The following is a 19482-nucleotide window of genomic DNA, read 5'->3' as shown; positions in this document are numbered from 1 at the left end:
CCGGACAGAGCCCTTGGGAGGTGGCAGGTCCGGCAAGATAACTGGAGAGTGAAAGAGGTTCCAGTGTCTGAGAAGGGAGAAAGGAGCGCCCACGCCCCAGTCAGGGAAACCCTCACACCCGCAAGCATCGCCTGTGCCCTGGCCCGGCCTAGGACTCAGTCCCCTGCCTGTATTCGGGGTGGAGGGAGCGTACACAGCACCCAGGAACTGGTAGCGTCAGGACAAAGGTGGAAGGTCAAAGGGCACGGGTGCTGCAAACATGACCCGCCTGGCTGCACGGCGCTCTCTGCTCGCGGCTGTCCTCGGTGTCTCCTGGCAGCAGCGACTTCTCGGTCACCATGGTAACAGCCGGGCCCAGCGCCGCGGCCGTGTCACGAGAGCGCTCCGACCCCCTCCGCGCCCGAGGCCCTCGGGGGCGTTGGGGGAAAGGAGCCCGCGTCCCGAGCTCAGCCGGGAGCGGACAGCGCGGGGGCGGGGTTGGGGTTGGGGTTATCCCCAGCCCCGGCGCGCGGGGGTCGTGTCTGCAGCACCTCCTCACTGGGAGTCTGGCATTAACGTGCCCGGCCGCCGGGCCAAGTCTTTAACCCCCCAGCGCCGCCTTGCAGCCGGCCGGGGTCCCCCTTTCCCGCAAGCTGCAAGTGTCTCGGCTAGTGACGTACTGAAAATCCTTCCTGTAGTGAGGGTGTCTGTGTGTTTTCTTCCCCTAACGCTCCTCCAGTTGTCCCGGCTGCATGGAGACGCCAGTGCTTCAGTGCCGGAAGCAAAGCAGAAGACAGCGCTCAGGTTACTCCACTCCTAAAGCATCTCATGTTCAAAATAAAGTCAACTGGCCCTATTACAGTCGCTGAATATATGCGGGAAGTTCTAACTAATCCTGTAAAGGTACGTGCACAGCCTGGTGCTTCTGAAGCAGTTAGCGTGAAACAGATAACATCGCAACACATTGCTGGGATGGTCCTTAGGTCTGGTAAACTCCCCTCTTTCAAAGCATGTTTTTGTTTCTTTGAATAGACAAGCTAGACCAGCTCATAATGCAGTTTGTAACCAGGCTGGTAACTTGCTAATGGTTGGTTTTGCACACATATCACATTGTTCATTAGTAACCAACACAGCTAACGGTGGCACACAGTTGCCTTCCTAGAACTGGTTTGGGGAAGCTTTATTTAGGGTGGAGATGGGAAGCAGAGGGGTAGTTTGCAATGTAGACCCCTAAATGTACCTATGTAATCGGGTTGTCAGGTCCTCCTCCCAACTCTTGGGGAGTAGGACAGTACAGACATCCCAGAAGGTGCTGCCAGCATCACTTTGTGTGCATGCTTTCCTTCAGAGGACTAATAGGATAATATATGCTGGAATTCCATCACTGCCCTTGGGGAAACTGCACCACAAAACTTAAAGTTCTTCTTAGAGTGATTGCTCCTGTGTATTCCACTTTAGGTGTGCGTGCTCGCCATGTGCACTGGCGCCGGCAGTTTTTCCCTTAGCAGTACCCGTAGGAGGGGAGCACTGCTGCAACCCCTGGTGTGGAGCCTCTATATCGCAGCTATAAGGGGAGCTGCGCACTCCCCCAACCCTCAGTTCCTTCTTGTCGCCAGAGAAGGTAGTCAGAACTTTGTGCTCCAGCCTTGCTGTAGCTCTTCTGGTAGCCTTAGCAGTACTCATCTTCTCCATAGTTGGATAACTTCTTTAGTTAGTTGCCTGGTGCGGGGCGTGCCCCAGGCTTCAAGTCGTGCGACTCCTGTCGCAGTTCTATGCCAGGAAGTGACCCTGCACACTCAGTGTCTTCGCTGCTTGGGTGAGACTCACGTAACCGATCGAACGAAATGTGAGAGAGATATCCGGCTCCAGGCCCTGCTAATGGAATCTGCATTGGCCCCAGCACTGGCGCGCCAATCGGACTCGGCACTGGGTACCACATCCTTGGTGCAGAGTGAGGCGCCCTCCACCAGTCGGCACTGTTCACCCGCTAAGAAGCAAGGGAAGACTCAGCAGCACCAACAAAAGGACAGGGGTGAGGCTGGACCCGAGTTGGGCAGCCCATGATCCCCCTCAGGACCCGACTCACGCTGAGCGGAGTAGCCAGTCCCGTCCATGCGTGCCTCTCCAGCGGTGAGAATGCCATCGACGCTGGAGGCTGCACAGGCCGCGTGTGACATCCTCTCCCTCCTAGTGCCGGGTGCGCTGCCCGAGACGGGCCCCCGGGCCCAAGAGAAGCCGCTGTTGGGAGCACACCAGCCCTCCCCGACAAGACACAGCCCACGCTCCGAGGACGGTGCGCCCCATTCAACGAGGTCCTCACATAGCTCACATCAGCCTTCCACTCTGCTCAGACTGGCTGACTCGTCTGCGCGGGAGTCTCGAAGATCCTCCACTCCCCATCGGAAGCACAGGCACCGAGACAAGCGGCGTCGATGCTCCTCTTCGGATAGGAGCTACAGGAGCAGATCCCGACCCCATCGTTATGGACGCTCTGGCTCGAGTGCCCGCTCCGCCAGACACCATAGACGGAGTTCTGCTCGGGCGTTACCGGCACCGAAGCGTCGTAGCTACGATCGCCGGCTATGAGAGCAGCACTTCGGTCAAGTACAGCTCCTCATCGTCGTAGAGGTCCAGATCTCGAGGTCGGCACCGGCACGACCGTAGACGCTCCCATCGTTCCTATGGCACCATGCAGTCAACAGCGACCTCGGCCTCGGCACCCAGCCGCCCGTCCCAGAGCCACACCAAGCCCCAAAAGGAGCCTGCACCACTCGGCACCCAAGCCGGTCAGTGGCAAGGGGCACCGTGGCAGGGCCAATGGTGTCAATGGGCACCGTGGCCACAATTGCCTGCCCAGGCGAGACCCCGCTTGGTAGCCAGGGCGTCCCAGACCCATTCGGTGTCCCCCCCTCGACAGAGTCAGAAGTCGACGGGCACCGAACTGGCGGCACCGGGGCCGACCTCAGTCTTAGGAGTCGAATCAGCGGCACCTCCTGACACCCTGGTAGCCGGACTGGCCCCCTCGCCGGCACCAGAGGAGACCATAGTGGCATCTCTGTCAGTTATACAAGAGGACTTTAAAGCTCACCAGGAGCTCCTCGAAAGGGTAGCCTCGAATCTCCAACTCCAGGCTGAGGAGATGGAGGAGCCGTCGGACACCCTTTTCAATGTACTGTCCTCCTCGGCACCGGGCTGTGTGGCCCTACCCCTTCACCAAGGTATCGACTGCCCTGTGGCAGACCCTAGCTTCCTTGGTGCCCATTTCCAAGAAAGCGGAGAGAAAGTACTTTGTTCCAGCTAAGGAACATGAGTACCTGTACTCCCACCCAGCACCTAACTCCTGGTGGTGGAGTCAGTCAACCATCGGGAATGCTACGGCCAGCCTGCACCCACCCCCAAGGGCAAAGGCTCCAAGAGACTTGATTCTTTTGCCAGGAAAGTTTATTCTTCTGCGAGCTTTCAACTTGGATTGGCCAGTCACCAAGGCCTGTTGAACCGCTATGATTTTAACTTGTGGGGGTCTCTACCGAAGTTCGAGCCTCTTCTCCTGGAGGGGGACAAGAAAGAGTTCACGGCTCTGGTTGAGGAAGGGGCAGCAACGGCAAAAGCAGCCCTCCAGGCCGCCTCAGATGTGGCGGACACGGCAGCCCGTTCTATAGCGTCGGCCATATCCATGCGAAGGGCGTCATGGCTTCTCCTGTCTGGTCTGTCTGCAGAGTCTCAGTCTCTGGTGCAGGACCAAGCGCTGTTTGCGGACCAAACCGATGTTTGCCTGCATGGGATGAAAGACTCCTGTACCACTCTGCAAGCTCTGGGCCTATATGTCCCGCCAGCGAAGGACAAACCTAGGCCGCAGACCTCCACTCCCCCCGCTAGGGGCAGATATGAACCCTCTCCTAAGCGACCAAGGGAGCAGAGACGCAGGTCTCAGTGTCAGTCCTGCTCAGCCCCGCGACCAGGCCCATCGAAGGGCAAGAGGCAGGGGAAGAGGCAGTTTTGACTCTTTCGGGGGGGCCACTGGGCCTCTTGCCACGGACGCCCCCCAGTTAATAAAGTTTGTGTTCTGCAACCGTTTATCTGCGTTTCGAGTGAAGTGGTCCTGTATAACATCAGACCAGTGGGTCCTCAGCACGATTTCCAGGGGCTTCATGTTGCAGTTCACCTCACCGCCCCTCCACTACCCCCCGCCCCGGGAGGACCTTGGGGACTGGGAACATGCCGTCCTCCTAAACTAAGAGGTGGCGCGTCTTCTCAACCTAGGTGCGGTGGAGAGGGTACCGGCGGAATTTCAGGGCAAGGGATTTTACTCCCAGTACTTCCTGATCCCAAAGGTAAAAGGTGGACTCCGGCCCATCCTCGACCTGCAGAACCTCAACAGGTTTATGGTCTGCTACAAGTTCTGCATGGTATCCCTGACCTCCATCATCCCCTCCTTAGAGCCGGCGGATTGGTTTCCGTCCCTGGACCTCCAGGATGCGTATTTCCACATCCATATTTTCGAGGGTCACAGGTGCTTCCTCCACCTCCTGGTAGGGCGGGACCATTACCAGTTTGCGGTCCTCTCCTTTGGCCTTTCCACTGCCCCCAGGGGGTTTTACCAAATGCATGGCAGTGGTGGCAGCCCACCTCCAGAGGAACGGGCTGCAAATTTTCCCTTACCTGGACGACTGGCTCCTCAAGGGCAGCCCCCGGTCCCAGGTTCAGGCCCAGATGCAATTTCTCCTGTCCACATGCGCGGGTCTGGGCCTAGTGGTGAATGAGGTCAAGTCCACGTTGGTTCAGCGCATACACTTCATAGGGGCTCTGCTAGACTCCTGAGAGGCCACAGTCTCTCTTCCCCAGGACAGATTCGAGACACTCAAAGGTCTCGTAGCCTCGGTCACAGCCTTCCCCGTGACGACGGCAAGGGTATGCCTTCAAATCCTAGGTCACATGGCAGCATGCACGTCCGTGGTGCGACATGCCAGACTCAGAATGAGGCCCCTCCAACTTTGGTTGGCTTCCCAGTATTCCCAGTCCCGGGACAGCCTGGACAAGATGGTCCGATGCCTCCCAACATGGTGGCCACTCTGCAATGTTGGTCCCTCCCGAGCAATATGCTGAACGGGGTCCCCTTCCGAGAACTCCCTCCCTCTCTAGACCTGGTGTCAGATGCCTCAGACCTGGGCTGGGGAGCCCATATAGGGGACATTCAAACCCAAGGCAGATGGTCGACCTTGGAATTCTCTCTGCACATAAACGTCAGGGAGCTCAGGGCAGTACGCCTGGCATGCGTAGCGTTCAGTTTGCACCTTCGCGGGAAGGCAGTCAGAGTCCTCACGGACAACACGATCATGATGTATTACATCAACAGGCAGGGAGGCACGCGTTCCTTGGCGCGGTGCTGGGAAGCCCTGGACCTATGGGAGTTTTGCATTGCCTACGATATCTCCCTACGGGCCTTCCACCTACCTGGCGCATGCAATGTGCAAGCCGATTGCCTCAACAGGGTGTTTTCCCACCAATACGAGTGGTCACTCCACTGGGAAGTCGCCCAACAGCTCTTTCAAGAGTGGGGAGCTCCCCTGTTCCAGGGCAGGAGCAGAAAGGGGGGCGATCTCAGACGCATTCCTCCTCCAGTGGTCAGACCAACTGTTCTATGCCTTTCCCACTGATAGGCAAGGTTCTGCAAAAAGTAAAGGCAGACAGGTCGAGGGTTATCCTCATAGCCCCGGATTGGGCCCATCAACATTGGTACGGGACCCTTCTGCAACTTTTAGCGCCCCCCCCCCCCCCCCCCCCCGCAGAGGCTGCTGCTTCGCCCAGACCGCCTCTCCCAGGAGAAGGGATGCCTTCTCCACCCCAACCTGGCCGCGCTCCACCTGACAGTGTGGTTGCTCCATGGTTAAACGAGGAGGAGGGAAGGTGCTTGGAGAATGTAAGACGAATTCTGTTAGAGAGCAGAAAGCCGTCCACACGGTGCACGTACCTTGCCAAATGGTCTAGGTTCTCCAGGTGGGCAGGGGAGCGGAGCACCTCCCCGTCATCTGCATCCCTCCAGTTTATTCTAGATTACCTCCTGTCCCTTAGGACCCAAGGACTACCCCCTGCCTCCGTCAGGGTTCATTTAGCGGCCATTTCAGCCTTCCACCCTCCGGTGCAAGGTCAATCCGTGTTCTCCCATCAAATGACCTCCCTCTTTCTAAAGGGCCTTGATTGTGCATTTCCGTACTCCAGGGCCCAGGTCCTGCAATGGGATCTGAACCTAGTGTTATCCCGCCTCACGGGTCCTCCCTTTGAACCCTTGGCCACGTGTTCCTGGTCCCACCTCTCATGGAAAGTGTCATTTTTGGTGGCTATCACCTCAGCCCATCGGGTCTCGGAACTTAGGGCCTTGACCTCAGAACCCCCGTATACGGTTTTCCACAGGGATAAGGTCCAGCTTCGTCCACATCCTGTGTTTCTCCCGAAGGTGGTCTCCGCCTTCCATATGGATCAGGACATTTTCCTGCCAGTACTCTGTCCTAAGCCCCATTCCGCCAACGAGGAACACCACCTACACACGCTAGACATACGTAGAGCGCTGGCCTTCTACCTGGACCGAACCAGGCCGTTCAGGAAGTCTTCGCAACTATTCGTTGCGTCAGCCGAGCAGATGAGGGGGCAACCAGTTTCCACCCAGCGCATTTCCCGCTGGATCACCTTGTGCATACGCACGTGTCACGACTTGGCAGGGGTTCCCCCGCCGCCTATAGTAAAGGTGCATTCTACGAGAGCTCAAGCCTCGTCAGCCGCCTATGTGGCCCACGTCCCTATCCAGGACATATGTAGGGCTGCCACATGGTCCTCTGTCCACACTTTTTCCTCACACTATGCGATCGTCTCCCAAGCACGGGATGATGCCGGGTTTGGTAGGGCGGTACTCCGTCCCGATAACCTTTAAACTCCTACCCACCTCCATCAGATATAGCTTGGAGTCACCTACTGTGGAATACACAGGAGCAATCACTCGAAGAAGAAAGGACATTTACCTGTTCCGTAACTGGCGTTCTTCGAGATGTGTTGCTCCTGTCTATTCCACATCCCTCCCTCCTTCCCCTCTGTCGGAGTTGTCTGGCAAGAAGGAACCAAGGGTGGGGGGAGTGCGCAGCTCCCCTTATAGCGCGATATAGAGGCGCCATTCCAGGGGTCACAGCAGTGCTCTCCTCCTACTGGTACTGCTAAGGGAAAAACTTCTGGCACCGGTGCACGTGGCGAGCACACACACCTACTGTGGAATAGACGGGAGCAACACATCTCGAAGAACGCCAGTTACGGAACAGGTAACTGTCCTTTTCACTCATTTGGGTCTCCTACAGAAATAGTCATGAGTGTCAGATGATAGGAAAACTACACAAAAATTCCCTCCCTGGAAAATGCTGTGATCATTCAGTTGGGGGAGGCAGGTGAGAGAGGGGAGGAGGGTTCATTAGTGAGATTTTCCTCAGTCCTGGCAAAATTTTCCTTTATAATTTGAGATGCACACCCCCTCACTTGCATTGCACTGCCAGCAGCAGCAGCATTATCTCTGGAAGAAGCACCTGCAATCGGGTTTCTCCTACTAGCCGCTTAGCTATTTAATATCTTATTAGATGTGTCTCTGTTCTAGTTAGCTTGGCATCATCTCCCCTCCACCTTGTTAATTTCAGTTATTATGGCAATGCTCAATTCTGTTATGATGTGAAGAATGACTTCTTTAGTTGGTTGTAAAGTCTGCAAAAAAATTAATTCTGAGTGCTGTACAAATCAGACTGTCCTCTCTCAAATGGAATTGACAACTTGGTAATTTTAACCCACGCTGATCAAATGATCATAGAAAGTTAAGCTGTCATACAGAACACTGTCAGGTTCAGATTTCTAGGGACTCATAAAAAGGGGAAGTAATAAGCTCAGTAATAAAAGTCAATGTTTTAATTGTTTTAACATTTATCCTTTTTCTTCTACAAATCCAAATTCATTTCTTATTTTTTCCTTGATGTAAAATTTGTTGTTGCATCAATCAAACTCTCGCCATTTTCCATAGGAGGAGTTTTATGTGGTATTTTGGATTTGTTTCATTTTTTTCAGCATTAAAATGACTACATTTGTTCAGTAGACTGGAAAGTGATTTAATTTTTAAAGCTCAGGAGAATATGAAGGCTTACATATTAGTGATATGTGATATTATTCTTTTTTTTTTTTTTTACTTTACTTTAGGGTTACTATATGCACCATGACATGCTGGGAGAAAGAGGAGATTTTGTTACTTCACCTGAAATAAGTCAAATCTTTGGGGAGGTAATATAAAATTATTTTTTTAAACGTTCCTTTCATCCTTAAACTGTATTTGTAACAGTATGTTTTATGAACATGTGGTCATATATGTTACCAGTGCTGATAACATTTGTTGAGAAGCAAAAATAAATAGACATCTGAAAAGTGACTTTGTTGAAAGAAAAAAGCATTTGGGGCCTTCACGTGTATTGTGTATGAATTATTTTCATACCAAATTTGTTTTGTTCATAAGCAAAAAACTGTTGTAACTTCCAGGCTTGAACTCAGAACACAGCTTGACTTTTAGATCCCATGCTTTCTGACTGATGCTATTACCAGTAATAAAGACTGTACAGGCCAAATTCTGCTTTCAGTTGCACTTATGAAAAGGTATTGTATCAGTGCTAGTTGCCTATGTGGAACATTTGATAGTTAACAATTCTTTTGATGCACAAGCCAGAAAAGAATCCAACTCAATCTCCCAGAACGGTTTTAGTTCTTCAGGGCTGACAGTAATCAGATCTGCTCCCTCTAGAGCAGGGTGGGCAAACACGGCCCAGGGGCCACATTTGGCCCTCCAGATGTTTTAATCTGGCCCTCGAGTTCCCGCCGTGGAGCAGGGTCCGGGGCTTGCCCCGCTCCGCGCGACTCCCGGAAGCAGTGGCATGTCCCCCCTCCGGTTCCCACATGTAGGGGCAGCCAAGGGGCTCCTCATGCTGGCCCCACCCCAAGCGCTACCCCCGCAGCTCCATTGGCCGGGAACCGCAGCCAATGGGAGCTGCAGGGGCAGCGCCTGTGGACAGGGCAGTGGACAGAGCCGGAGGGGGAACATGCTGCTGCTTCTGGGAGCTGTTTGAGTAAGCGCTGCCTGGAGCCTGCACCCCTGATCCCCTCCCACGCCCCAACCCCCTGCCCTAGCCCTGATCCCCTTCCCATCCTCCAAATCCCTCTGTCCCAGCCCCTCATCCCTAGCCCTACCCCCAGAGCCCGCATCCCCAGCCGGTGTCCTTTTCCCCTCCTCCTCTCTCCCCTCCAATCCCCTGCCTCAGCATGGAGCCCCCTCACGCACCCTGAACTCCTCATTTCTGGCCCCACTCCATAGCCCGCATCGCCAGCCAGAGCCATCACCCCCTCCTGCACCCCAACCCCCAATTTCGTTAGCATTTATGGCCCTCCACACAATTTGCATACCAAGATGTGGCCCTTGGGCCAAAAAGTTTGCCCACCCATGCTCTAGAGGTTCAGGAGTCATGTTGGCTGCTTAGTAAAAGAATGAGAATTTTATGTAGCCACTTTTCAGCACAGATCCATCCTGTAAGACTGGTAAAATAATGTAAATGTTTTGGTTTCTGTAGGTGAAATGCAGGTGTATGTATCACTAGTGCTATAAATTCTAGTAAGTTTTGTGTGTTTTCTTCGCAACAGTTAATAGGAATATGGTACGTTAGTGAATGGATGGCCACTGGCAAACCTAAAACTCTCCAACTGGTGGAACTAGGCCCAGGTAGAGGCACTCTTACAGATGATATTTTGCGGGTATGTAAAAAGAATATAATATTCTCTGTATGTCTGAGTTTACTAGTTTGGGGTTCTCTTTGACTCACACAGCTAACATATTGAAACCTGAAATCCAAAATGAAATTCCATAATGTGTTGAAACTTCCTTATCTACTGAATGCATTTTGGTTACTAGACTGCAGCATTGGATTTTACCTAAGCATATCTATCCGTATTCTTGTTATTTTAGTGAGGAAACTGGGAGGTGGGTGGGAGGGGGCTCAGAAGCAGGGCCGGCTCCAGGCACCAGGCAACCAAGCACATGCTTGGGGCGGCACCTGGTAAGGGGCGGCCAATCTTGGGGTGGCGGGGGGCAGCGTGGCACGGCATTCTGTGGGGGGGGGCGCTCCGGCAGCGCGGCGCTCGGTGGAGGGCACTCCGGCGGCGCTCGGCGGGGGGGCGACGCAGGGCGCGGCGCTCAGGGAGGGGTTCCGGCGGCGCGGCGCTCGGCGGGGGGTGGGGCGGGCTTCAGCGACATGGCACTCGGCGGGGGGGCGCTCCGGCGGCACAGCGTGAGGCGTGGCGCTCGGGGTGGGGGGGGCGGTTCCGGCGGCGTTTGGCGGGGGTGGGCTCGGCGGGGCGGCGCTTTCTTTTGCTGCTTGGGGCAGCAAAAAAGTTAGAGCTGGCCCTGCTCAGAAGTGAGATGAGAACACTGGATATTAGAAGCACAATTGTGCAGATCCATCACTAATCCACTGTAATATACAGGTACATTGAGGAAGAGGGTAAGAATATCCCATTAGAATACACTTATAGAAAAGTTACCCAGGGTTGTAAGCAGTTTATATGAATGTTGCTGATTGTAATTAGGAGGCCCTAATGTGAGCTACAGAAACAAGACAGTATTACAGGCTTGAATCTCAGAGGTGCTCAGCTTCCTGAACTCCTATTTACTCCAGTGGGAATGGCAGAGGCTTATCACTTCTTGGGATATCAGACCCTTGCTGATGTAATGCCCGTTTCTCAATTACCAACCAAAAGGAACGTTGTTATTGGAATTCAGTGCTCCAGGGAAAATATTGGGAGCTCCCACTCCTTCATTCACAAACAACAGTCAAATGTAATAATGACTGTGGAGTACATAATATACATTGTTCTCGTGTATCCTACTTTGGAAAAATCAGAGATTGCTGGTGAACCAGTGCACTCCAAAAACAAAATTTGCTCTAGGTGTCAGAGAAGTTGCTTCTCTATGCCAGACTCCTGTTACTCTCAATAAGCTTTCATTCATTCCCGCTTCTTCTTGAGGATGTGGGTCTGCATTTTCCATCCTCAAGTTCAGCAATTCTCAAACTGTGGGTTGGGACCCCATTTTAATGGGATCGCCAGGGCTTGCTTAGACTTCCTGGGCCCAAAGTCAAAACCCAAGCCTGAGGCTTTCAACCCTGGGCGACAGGGCTCAGGTTACAGTCCCCCTTCCTGGGGCTGAAGCCCTGGGGGCTTTGCCCTCCCTGCAGCGGCCCAGGGTTTGACTTTGGCCCTGTCACCTAGGGCAGTGGGGCTCAGGCAGGCTCAGACTTTGGCCCCCCTCCTGGGGTTGTGTAGTAACTTTTGTCGTCAGAAAGGGGTCGCGGTGCAGTGAAGTTTGAGAACCCCTGCTCTAGTTGGGTTGTTTTGTAGAACCACAGGACTTGGTTCTGCTTCTGTTGAAGTCAATGGTAAAGTTCCCCTGACTTCGATGGGAGCAAAATTGGAAACCCCTTTTATTTTAAAAGAACCCTGCAGTTATGGGGCGGGAGGGAGAGAGGGTTTTTTTTAAATGATCTCTCAGCCTGAATTGTCTTTTTTGGGGGGCTGGGGGGGAGGGAGAGAGTTATCTTTTCACTTTGGACTGTGCTTTTTGATTTTTCTCATGTGGCCACATTGATACCATTATTTAATATGAACTACGGGATAAAGATATGCAGCTTTCTGTTGTTGCTGCTGACTAGTGACCTGAACCAAGGGTAATACTCACATAAGTAAAGGTGACAGGATCAGGCCTTAGATGAGCTAGTTGAGTACCCTCCTCTCTAGAGACCAAGGATGAAATTCTGGTCCCACTGAAGTCAGTGAGTCCAGGATTTAACCCCAGATATGCTCCCTTCACATTTTTCAGTCTCCAACAGTACAAGCAGTTAAAATCAACTCCTAACCCAAGTTTACAGTACTGCAGCACACAACTGCCTCTATCAGAATTCCTCTTTCTTTATTTACAGGTCTTTAACCAGCTTGGCTCTTTACTCAATAAATGTGACATTTCTGTTCATCTGGTAGAGGTGAGCCCCAAACTAAGTGAGATCCAAGCGTTGACGCTCACAGGAGGGAAGATAGAATCAGAGCTTGATGTTACTTCCCCTGTCTACATGAAAGGCATTAGCAAGGCTGGAATTCCAATCTTCTGGTACCAAGAGCTGCAAGATGTACCACAAGGTAGTTATATATATATATATTTTTTAGTTGTAATGATGGCTTTCTTCACTCATTTGTAACCTTTTTATAACTGATAACTTCTCTGCAGTGTGGTTATGGATAGAAAAGTAATTCTGTATGAAATAACCCCTACTTCTTTTGTGAGCCTGAACAAGATTTGGGCCCAGATTTTCTTAAGTGGCCATGGATTCTGACATCCTCCATTTGTGGATGCCCATCTTGACACCCTTTGTGCCTGTTCTTCAGATGTGGTGAATGCCTGCAGGTCCCATTGACTTCATCTGCACTTCCTGCATACCAACAGGACTTCTGAAAATCAGGCTCAAGCTGGCAACCCAAAACAGGGGCATTCAAAGATAGTGGCCACTTTTAAAAATTTGGTCCTTAATGTATCTGTGCCTCAGTTAGATAAAATGGGAATAATAATAATTGCATCTCTCATAATGATGTTGACTAGCTGAATTCATTACTGTTTATAAAGTACATTTTGATTCCCAAGTGGAAGGCGTTAGAAGTACAAAGTACAATTGTTAATGTATTTTTATGTTGAAACACTGATGTCCTTTTTACACTTTTTTTTTTTAAACAGGTACCAGCTTTTATTTAGCACATGAATTTTTTGATGCCTTGCCAATACATAAATTTCAGGTACATCTAGAAGCCCGTTGTGTGTGACTTTCTGTTTAAGGGATGTGTGGTATATGGAAAAATAAAACTCATTACCAAGCCAGACTGGGGCTTGTTTACTAACCCCACCAATTACAGAAATATATATTCAATTGTAACTGAAGAAAAATTAGGATTGAAAAGATACTATGTTGTATGTATGTTTTATTGAAAAAATAAAGAGAGACTTCTAAGGTTTTAGGAGAAACTTAAATCTTTCTAGATTCTTATAGGAATAGTTTGCTTAGATAACTTGAATAAAATTATGGAGATGGGAGTTTATATGAATTTGGCAATAAAGTGACAACTCTTAAACTTACTCCTCCATGGATGTACTTAAGCCTGCATTTATTGACCTTAAGGGCATTCTACCAGACCAATTTCCCAGGCTTTCCCTAAAAGGCAGTTGGCTGGTGGTTCTGGTCCAATGTATATTTGATATTGTTATAAAAATGTACAAGCATCTCTGTGTTTTGATAAATCTTTAGTTCAAGCTAATAGATACAGAGGCTAATGAGTTCTGATGGGCTACAGTTTGGAACATCAAATAAATATTTTTGGTTTATTAAACAGAGAACAGAACAAGGATGGCGTGAAGTGTTGATTGATATAGATCCAAAAGCTCCTGACCAACTGCGGTTTGTTCTGGCACCATCTGCCACGCCTGCTACAGAATACTTCATCCAGGTACGATTATGTCTACCTGAATTACATCAGATTAGCACTGCCCTATTCTTTCAAGCATTGGCTCTTCAGTTATTTCTGTGATTCCCAGAACATCTTCATCTGAGAATCTACTATTTCATACTATATCAGCGGGTGAGTTTGTTAGCCTCATATAAATCACTGCACAGTTTTAAGTTTTATTGTTGCAGGAAAAATGTTGAGCTTTGTTCCTCATGAGTAGTAAGTAGGAGCATTTAATAGTTACAAAACCTTACCGTCAACCTACCTCTCCTTTTCCAAATGTAATGCTGGCTGTGACGGTGCTGGCAAAAGACTGTTTGCTCATGTGAACGTTTAAGCTAGTACGTCTTTGTGAAATTAGTGCATTATGGTGTTTGGTTTGCATTACAGTAGCTCTTGGCCCTCTTCTGTATGTACACCTACTAAAAGACAGTTCCTGCCCTAGAGAGCTTACACTATAAGGTTCTGATCCTGAAAAGTCTTGCAGGTGCTTAACTTTATGCACTCTGAGTGGGGTTCAATGGGACTTCACATAGGGCATAAAGTTAAACACATGCACCAGCCTTTGTGGAGCTGCGGCCTAAATAGACAAAGTATCAGTTTATAGATGGGGATCTGAGGCAGAGGGACACAAAATGCTAAACAGGAAATCTTTGGCAGAGCTGGCACTTGAAACCAGACTTCCTGAGGCCCAGGCTAGCATGTTACCTCCAAAACCATCCCTCCCTGTTACTTGCTCTGATTCAGCAGTCTTAAGCATATTATTGGTACCTGTCGGTACATATTAATCCTGTAAGTGCTTCTTTGAATATTAATTTCATTTACATGTTAACTATTCTCTCAAAATCTTTCCAGTACTGAGTGTGTATTTGGATATTAAGTCTAGAGTGTTTGGTCCATAACCTGTGGGTGACCTATATTCTGCAATTTCTAATGATTGAGCATTAGACTATAATCCATCCTGGCACCTCCAAGTCTATGGGAAAATAGATGTCCAGGAAAGAGAGCCCCTCAAATTACCCAAAATGGCTACAGAATATAAGCAGGATTGCTTGATGGATCAGGAGCAACTGTTATTGCAGATGCTTTCTGCAATGATGAAATGGGGGTCAATTAAAAAATGTTTTTGGCAGTGGCTGGTTGTCCTAGCTGCTAGAAATAATGATGAGATAAGAATTGGTTTTTTGCTTATCAATCCTGTAACAAAGATACAATAAAGGAAATTCCATAAGTAATGACAAATGAAAACCTTAAAACATATGGCAAAATCAATCATGGGAAAGTATTTTTCCATATACAAAAGGGGTTTGTTTGTCTCACACCCTATGAAAAATAGAGGGGTTGGAGAATGCAAAACTACTGGTATCTTACCAGTTTCAGAAGGGAGAGAGAGGCAGAGGCCAGCTTTTTACTTTACGCCAAGGGTGATAATGTATCTATTCTTTCTGTATTATGTACTACATAGTGCTGTAGTAATCTGATTAATTATCTTTGATTAAATTCTATTTGATCCTGTTATTTGACAGTCTTGAATCATTAAATTCAGATGTGCAACAGTATGCTTCAGTGTTCTGCTGAAATGGGGTTAGATATGCCCATTACAGTATTTAAGTGATTATAACTGCATTTTTCTAAACCAGGGTCAGCTTTTAAAAACAAAGCTACATTTTCTGAGTGAAGCAAAATTTCCAACTTAAAACTACTTACAAAAATATTTTTGGGTTAAGACCATAAGGTGAGACATTTCATCTGAGGAGGTTCTTTTGTGAGAGAGACGTAGCTGAAGTAGTATTTTCAATCTCCAATTAGAATGGCATAGTAATGACAACCTGATGCTAGTATTCATTTTCATTAGAGAATTTTCCTTGTAACACTCTGGGGCAGGTAGATGGGGAAGTTGAGTAGTACAGTGGGTTTTTTCCACTACTTCTCTATCACCACAATACACTTCCCATATAAATTATTAACTGAAGAAAGCATTGGCCGAAACCAGCTCAAGAAACTGCTAGGGTAACCTAGAGCCGCTGAATATGGGGTATGACCCATGTACGACAAAACAATCCGACAACAGGTACAAGTCAGAAAAACTAAACTTTTTTGCTCTAAATCAGCTCGTTACTTTTTGTGTGCTGATTTATGCATTTCATCCTTACATCCTGCATTAGGATAAAGAAGAAAGAGATCACGTGGAAGTATGTCCTGATGCTGGCATCCTCATTCAGAGACTTGCCTGTCGTATTCAAGAGGATGGGGGAGCTGCACTGATTGCTGATTATGGTCACAATGGAAATAAGACTGACACTTTCAGGGTAAGTTTGATAGTTAAAATGCTCAGTTAACTTTCACTCCTTACTGCATAAGTAGATCAATGACTATAGAAAGTAGCCAAAGTTCTGAAAGAGATTTGCTCAAGAAAGACCTATGACTAAAAGCCATTAACCTCCTTACTATGCAGCAGTCAGTGAAACTACTTTTGGGTGATGGACGGCTTACACAAGTAGAAGTTGCAGAATTGGGCTCTAAACAAATATGGGGGGAAGGGATGAGTGAGGTGGGCCCTTGATTCTATCGTCAGTGAGTTTTTGTTTATGCAATTGGAGAAAGTAAACTTTAAAAACACAATTTGCCTGTCATGTATTATTCCTTCTGGTATTTTTGGCCTAAAGAGAGACTGCCACCTACATGTGCACTGGCTTAAGTTATCTTGTAACTTCATTTTTCAGAGTTTCCGCAGTCATCAACTTCATGATGCATTAATAGCTCCAGGTACAGCAGACCTGACAGCAGATGTTGACTTCAGCTATCTCCGAACCATGACACAGGGAAGAGTAGCCACATTGGGACCACTAAAGCAACAGGAATTCTTAAAGAATATGGGTATTGATGTCCGGCTGCAGGTAGGGTTTAGTGATTGCATGTAGACACTATTACTAATGCACAATCACCTCATAATGGCATAGAGAGTACACTTATAAAGTTTGTGGATGATACCAAGCTGGGAGGAGTTGCAAGTGCTTTGGAGGATAGGATTAAAATTCAAAATGCTCTGGACAAACCATCTGAAGTAAATAGGATGAAATTCAATAAGGACAAATGCAAAGTACTTCACTTAGGAAGGAACAGTTGCACACATACAAAATGGGAAATGACTGTCTAGGAAGGAGTACGGTGGAAAGGGATCTGGGGGTCATAGTGGGTCACAAGCTAAATATGAGTCAACAGTGTAATACTGTTGCAAAAAAAGCAATCATCATTCTGGGATGTATTAGGAGTATTGTAAGCAAGACATGAGAAATAATTCTTCCACTCTACTCTGTGCTGATTAAGCCTCAACTGGAGTCTTGTGTCCAATTCTGGGCATCACATTTCAGGAAAGATGTCAACACATTGGAGAAAGTCCAGAGAAGAGCAACAAAAATGATTAAAGGTCTAGAAAACATGACTTATGAGGGAAGATTGAAGGGACATAAGTTTAAGTACATAAAAGGTTGTTACAAGGAGGAAGGAGAAAAATTATTGTTCTTAACCTCTGAGGATAGGACAAGAAAAACTTAACGGTCAAAGTGGTTAAGCACTGGAATAAATTGCTTAGGGAGGTTGTAGGATCTCCATCATTGGGGATTTTTAAGAGCAGTTTGGACAAACACCTGTCAGGGATGGTCTAGATAATACTTAGTCCTGCCTTGAGTGCAGGGGACTGGACTAGATGTCCTCTTGAGGTCTCGAGCATATGCTTCTGCTACAGTAAGCATTCATTAAAAGTAGGTTTTATGTAAAAACCTTGTTTCTATATACTGTCACTTGGTTGCAAGTTTTATTAAAATTTAATTTTTAATTATGATCTGCAATCAATGGTGTTTTATATTTTAAAAGTAATTTGTGGTAACACTTAGTTATATTCCGTTCAGTATAAGGCCCCATTTGGATCTCACTAGTTATACCCAGATTCTGGTCTCCTGATCTTCCTAGGGTAGAAGGGTTATTTGTGGGAGAGGAGGAACAGAAGTAAAGGCATAATGAACATTGTTTCTTTCAGGTGCTATTGCAAAATTCAAGTGACACAGCAATGCACAAACACTTGCTTCAAGGCTATGATATGTTAATGAATCCTAAGAAAATGGGAGACCGCTTTCATTTTTTTGCCCTGCTGCCTCATCAGAGACTTGCACATTCTGATCAGAAAGTGAATCTACAACACTCAAAATCTCTTTCCGCACCTGTTGCTGGATTTGGTGAACTTATCTGGAAATAAAGCCAAAGATTAGACACTGTATAATTGATGGGAGCCTGCCAGTAACTATTAAAGTCACAACAAAGAAAATGAAGTCTATGCATTTTATAGTTTTACATATTCAAGAAAACAAACTTTTCTTGTAATGGATCACTTGTCTGTATGCAACCAGGATTTATTTAACCGGGTTATGCACTGCCTTTGTGCTGATGTACAAGCACAGGAAATGTACCATCATTCTGGCCTGCTGCTTCCCAAGACAGCTTCTTTGTGCCTCCATCTTAGGTACGTACCTGTGGTTTCCTTGGAACCTGAGGCAGCATTAAAGGCCCAAAGATTTCTCCCCAGATTCTCAGCGATTTCCCTGGTTACACCCCTCTTAACTGTAGCCCTCCATTACACCTCAAACAGGCTGCAGTGATAAATCTATATGATGCTCATCTGTTGTGGGTAACTGGGCTACTGTAATTAACTAGAATGACCTGTGTTGTGTATAAGCTAACATCAAACTGAACAAATTTGAGCAGTTCCTATACAAGAAAGGTATACACAGTAAATGAGCAAACTGTTTGTTCCAGTGGATTTTCACTTTTAACACTTTGATTGTGAATGACATACCTGTGAAATCAGGTTTTACTGTACTTATTAGTTGACTTACAGCCATTATCACCGACTGCAGGGGTGCCCAACAGCCCACCAGAGCATTTCTTAAGGCCTAGGGTCTGCATCAACACAATACTAACAGCCAATGCAGTGTAAACTAAAATGATGTAAACATAACACTAATGATTTCTTGTTTTTAAATAGGTTGTTTCTATGTACAGTATTGTCTAAATACATATGTAACAAGCAGAACTTAAATATAAATCAATAGAGGTGACTGTAAATCTTATTAAAATATGTAGAATCTTTTGACCTACCCAAGGTTGTGTGTGGGTTTACATGGCCCTCCTGTGTAATAAAGTTGACCACCACTGACCTAATGGACAAAAAAGTTAATTACTACAGTCCCAGGAGTCTCACTTCTCCTTTCCTGGGAGAAAGCTGACACACTTCTATGGTTGAAATTTTCTCAGTGCAACTGGTCCAAAGTGGAATGAAAATGTTGCCTTCTAAGGCACACATGTATATGTAGGTGGTGTCAACTGCAACAAAAGGTTAGGTGAATAAATCACTTTACAATGGAAACCTTTTATGGTACAGCCAGTAAATAGTATTCATTTGGCCACATTTTCCTACTGCTTGCTACATTCTGGGTGTACTTTTAACAGTAAAGTTACATTCATGCTGCAATAGAATACACCTTGATATGTTTATTTTACTTTTCCCACTATTCTAGTGCTTACACTGTTACTGCCTATTCTGTAAGAATTTAAACACAAACGAAGGAATGACTAAGTGAAAAAGAAATAGCTGAACTATGACAGTTCTAGAAGGTGAAAGAAAAATTGCGTAACAACTTTGGCTATTAGGAGGTACTGTCAAAAAGATATCATACTTGACCTACGTTAACATTGTTTGATGTAATAAGACATTTGGGGAATGTCCTGTGGATTCTAACTAAGTATATTTGTTTAAAACCCAGCACTCCTTGTCAGTAATTCTCTTAATCCATTTTGAAAAAGTCAAATGTTTTGAAAGATCTGAAGGGGGGGAGGAGGGGAGTAGTACACCGTTGG

General features: G+C 47.5%; 1 protein-coding gene across 1 annotated transcript; it reads left to right on the top strand.

The window, feature by feature from the left end:
- The first annotated feature begins 26 nt into the window (after nt 1-26).
- Nucleotides 27-18722, top strand: NDUFAF7 (NADH:ubiquinone oxidoreductase complex assembly factor 7). Its single transcript, XM_005296241.5, has 10 exons — nt 27-341; nt 719-882; nt 8194-8274; nt 9676-9786; nt 12006-12219; nt 12809-12867; nt 13459-13572; nt 15738-15881; nt 16296-16469; nt 17609-18722. Exons 1-10 carry the CDS (start codon nt 260-262, stop codon nt 17822-17824), a joined length of 1359 nt encoding a protein of 452 aa, XP_005296298.1. The 5' UTR covers nt 27-259; the 3' UTR covers nt 17825-18722.
- Nucleotides 18723-19482: the final 760 nt, after the last annotated feature.

The sequence above is a fragment of the Chrysemys picta genome, chromosome 3, assembly GCF_011386835.1.
Source record: "Chrysemys picta bellii isolate R12L10 chromosome 3, ASM1138683v2, whole genome shotgun sequence".
Taxonomy (NCBI): domain Eukaryota; kingdom Metazoa; phylum Chordata; order Testudines; family Emydidae; genus Chrysemys; species Chrysemys picta.
Note: the sequence above shows the minus strand (reverse complement) of the source record. Positions and strands in the feature narration are given on the sequence as shown.

Bases quoted from the DNA above. Each gene is read 5' to 3' on its own strand.
- NDUFAF7 (XM_005296241.5), top strand. From the start codon at position 260: ATGACCCGCCTGGCTGCACGGCGCTCTCTGCTCGCGGCTGTCCTCGGT. The intron at 342-718 runs GTAACAGCCGGG...ACGCTCCTCCAG, and splicing joins GCGACTTCTCGGTCACCATG to TTGTCCCGGCTGCATGGAGA. The intron at 13,573-15,737 runs GTACGATTATGT...ATCCTGCATTAG, and splicing joins CTACAGAATACTTCATCCAG to GATAAAGAAGAAAGAGATCA.